General features: G+C 40.0%; 1 protein-coding gene across 1 annotated transcript; it reads right to left on the bottom strand.

Annotated features, from left to right (window-relative positions):
• Window positions 1-519: 519 nt before the first annotated feature.
• LOC142187923 (uncharacterized) lies at window positions 520-3,516 on the bottom strand. The gene is made up of 4 exons (XM_075261733.1): window positions 3,330-3,516; window positions 2,506-2,661; window positions 2,023-2,166; window positions 520-1,099 (listed from the first exon to the last, which is right to left on the bottom strand). The coding sequence occupies exons 1-4, from the start codon at window positions 3,514-3,516 to the stop codon at window positions 642-644; spliced, it is 945 nt and encodes a 314-aa protein (XP_075117834.1). The 3' UTR covers window positions 520-641.
• Between the last annotated feature and the right edge of the window lie 296 nt (window positions 3,517-3,812).

The following is a 3,812-nucleotide window of genomic DNA, read 5'->3' as shown; positions in this document are numbered from 1 at the left end:
AAATATTAGTCAAAATCCGGCCATAAAACCATCATATTTTTTTTTACATAAATTACACAGAAATCATAAGATAAAATCCTCCAGGTCCAGTGTTTCCACATGTTAATTAACATTGTATTCAAAAAGAGTTGTATAAATAAAGTTGATTGAAAGGAGTGTGAGTTGTGCTCCTAGTCAAGTTCAATAAACTTTATTTACAATTAACAAACAAACTTCAGGAGCTCAAAGCCTTTGACCATTGTAAAAAAAAAAAATTCAATTCAATTTAAGTGCAGGGACCCCTTTTTTTTCCAATGTGACCAGCACAAAAAATGACAGCAAGCCCTGCGGTTATGGAATCATTCCACCAAGCCCAGAAGATTCACCCACGCCCTTGAAACTCCAGCAAGTCATCCCATGTTTCGGGAGACTGCAAGACAATTTGAGGGAGTTGGCAAGTATGTTTCATAGCCATGAATCTAGTTACATCTTAGATACATTGTTGGAGAAGGATGGGTGGCCACGATTTTGGTAAAATTATTGCACTGATAATAGACACATAAAACCAGTCTGACTGTACTGTAAAACAAAATGCAAAGTGCGATCACATTGACTCCAAAATCCTTAGAAACACAACGTATACCCGTATACACTTCCTTATGTTAAAGGAGACACTTGACCAGTGAGAATATACAGCTTACAATAAGAGCAAGGCCAAAGTGAGGATTGGCACAGCCATTGCACTGACAAGTACTGGTGAGGGTGACGTGGTCACGTGTCGTACTGTGAAATGCAGTGGGCGTGTAAGTAACGCGGGTGCTATAATACACCTCTGTGCTCTGGTTGGTTGGGTAGGAATTAGCAATACCAGTGGTATAATGATAACTCGTGGCTCTGAGGCCGGTAGTAGTAGATATCGGATGGCTAATGCTGACTGATGCCACGGCACTAGAAGGACTAACAGGACTGCTACTAGTGGCTTGTGGACTGACTGTGGCATTGCTGCATCCAATGCTGATCTTCATCTCTCCGGTGCTGCTGGTGCTGGCGTTACCAGTGTAGTTTGAGCACATATTTTCGGTGGCACATCCTGCCATGGCCAGGAATGGACCTGGAGGGTATGGAAAAAAAAATAAAATTAACACAAATTTAACATTGGACTGTCTTAAAGGGATCCTCCATGGTAAATAATGATGACCCCTTTGAGGGTCAAGGATTGGCATCCCAGAATTCCTTACATTATTAGATTTTTTAAAGGGATTTTTCAGTGCTATGGTATCGATAACCAATCATTAGGATAGACCCATCAATATTAGTTTGGTAAAGTCTAAAGCTGTGGACCTCAACTGATCCGAGTTTGATGCTCTTGGGTGATCTCCAATGACTCTTCTCAGGTCAGTGACATCTTGTCCATTTGTCATGTGGCCATACTATTGGTACGTGGTCCATTGGTCATGTGGTCATACTATTGATACTTGGTCCATTGGTCACATGGCCATACTATTGTTCTTGGTCCATTGGTCACATGGCCATACTATTGGTACATGGTCCATTGGTCCATTGGTCACATGGCCATACCATTAGTACATGTCCATTGGTCATGTGGCCATACTATTGGTACATGGTCCATTGGTCACGTGGCCATACTATTGGTACATGGTCCATTGGTCACATGGCCATACCATTAGTACATGTCCATTGGTCCATTGGTCATGTGGCCATACTATTGGTACATGGTCCATTGGTCACGTGGCCATACTATTGGTACGTGGTCCATTGGTCACATGGCCATACTATTGTTCTTGGTCCATTGGTCACGTGGCCATACTATTGGTACGTGGTCCATTGGTTCATTGGTTCATTGGTCACATGGCTCAATGTTATTCAAATGAATGGGGCTGAGTTGCAATACCAAGAACAGTCAACGTACAATGTAGAGCACTATACTTCATAAGTAACGAAGAGACCACATCATAGTCCGTGATGTCACCGACCTGAGAAGAGCTGGCGCTCAGTCTCATAGCCCCGCTTGTTAGTTCTTACCTGTAGCAGTGCTTATTGAGTATGTCGTACATCGGTTTTCGGTTCCAGTGCAGTCGACGGTGTTATCCGCCACACACGATGCAGATGATAGCACAAAACAAGATGGACAGACGAGACTATTTTTATTCACATTTGTAGGTGTTACTAGAAATAGAGAGGTAACATGGCGGTCATGCAATGGCATTGGTTAATGTATCATAAGTACGTAAATATATACGAAAAATATAATAATAATAATAATAATAATAATAATAATAATAATAATAATAATAACAATAACAACAACAATAATAATAATAATAATAATAATAATAATAATAATAATAATAATAATACTAATAATACTAATAATAATGTAATAATAATAATAATAATAATAATAATAATAATAATAATGTAATAATAATAATAATAATAATAATAATAATAATAATAATAATAATAATAATAATAATAATAATAATAATAATTTAAAGATAATACCTATCGGTGTGGTGGGGGTGCAGTTATCAGCTTTGCAGCATCCAATGTTGATATCCACGGACATAAACTGGTTACTGAGGCTCTTGGGGATGTTGCATTCGGATGAATATCCGCATCCTCTCACAATGGCGTACGTTGTTAGTTTGTACATTGAGACTAAAGAAAAAATAAGTGGGTTTTTTTTTTTTTTTTTTTTCATATTTAAGTAAAGGCGTCTTTAATATTCTATTGAAATATTGCAGCTGGATGTAAGGAGAGGCCGAAAAGAAGACAGGGCAAAGGCAGAAGAAGAGAGGAGGAAGGAGGAGACGGACAGAAGGGAGAGGAGAGACAACAAAGAGGAAGGGAGAAAGAAGAGAGACAACAGAAAAGATGGAAGCGATTAACCAGAAAAGGACAAAAAGACTTTGGGGTGGATTCACTGATAATTTGCAAAAACTGAAACCGCCATTTTGCAAGTTTTTCGCCACTTGACCACATAGGTTCTATTAGGATTTTTACACCAAGAGCGCCACATTTCTTAATATGTGCGTGGATGGGACATCACCTGATTCAACGTCGTTTGTGCCACATTTTGTCGTAAATGACAACAGAAATTTAAGTCAGATATGATGTAGATTTACAATGATGTCAACGGCCCGGAGGAGAAGGAGCCTGATTGACCACGAGGCTCAAGACTAGGCCAAATCCTCCACCATTTTATGGGACAATATGATGAATTCCCTCCAAGAAGAGACATAGAGAAGAGACAAAGAAAGACAGTGAAGAGAATAAAGGAAGAGGAGAAGGAATAAGCTGTAAGAATAAGATCACAGGATAAATACGTTTGGTTTCGGTGTAGATGGAGGTGCAGACGTCTTCCGTGGACGCACACGTGACAGCAGAGCCCGTGCATGGAGTCTGAGAGTTGCTGGTACAACTAATACACGTCAGCGAATGGCCTGAAAAACACAGAAAGGAAGAGTAAAACAATGTTACCGAAATATTAGAAACAAAACTCCAACTCAACATCCAGAGGCTGAAGAATGTGTCCTGACTAGAGATGAGCGAACAGTGTTCTATCGAACACATGTTCGATCGGATATCAGGGTGTTCGCCATGTTCGAATCGAATCGAACACCACGTGGTAAAGTGCGCCAAAATTCGATTCCCCTCCCACCTTCCCTGGCGCCTTTTTTGCACCAATAACAGCGCAGGGGAGGTGGGACAGGAACTACGACACTGGGGGCATTGAAAAAAATTGGAAAAAGTCATTGGCTGCCGAAATCAGGTGACCTCCATTTTAGACGAATAGTGGATTTCAAATC

This window comes from Leptodactylus fuscus, unplaced genomic scaffold (genome assembly GCF_031893055.1).
Source record: "Leptodactylus fuscus isolate aLepFus1 unplaced genomic scaffold, aLepFus1.hap2 HAP2_SCAFFOLD_322, whole genome shotgun sequence".
NCBI classification, from domain to species: Eukaryota; Metazoa; Chordata; class Amphibia; order Anura; family Leptodactylidae; genus Leptodactylus; species Leptodactylus fuscus.
This window is presented reverse-complemented; position numbering and strand designations above follow the sequence as displayed.

Bases quoted from the DNA above. Each gene is read 5' to 3' on its own strand.
- LOC142187923 (XM_075261733.1), bottom strand. From the start codon at position 3,516: ATGTTGAGTTGGAGTTTTGTTTCTAATATTTCGGTAACATTGTTTTAC. The intron at 2,167-2,505 runs GTATTATCTTTA...CTCTATTTCTAG, and splicing joins CACCCCCACCACACCGATAG to TAACACCTACAAATGTGAAT. The intron at 1,100-2,022 runs GTAAGAACTAAC...TTTTTTTTCCAT, and splicing joins CTCAATAAGCACTGCTACAG to ACCCTCCAGGTCCATTCCTG.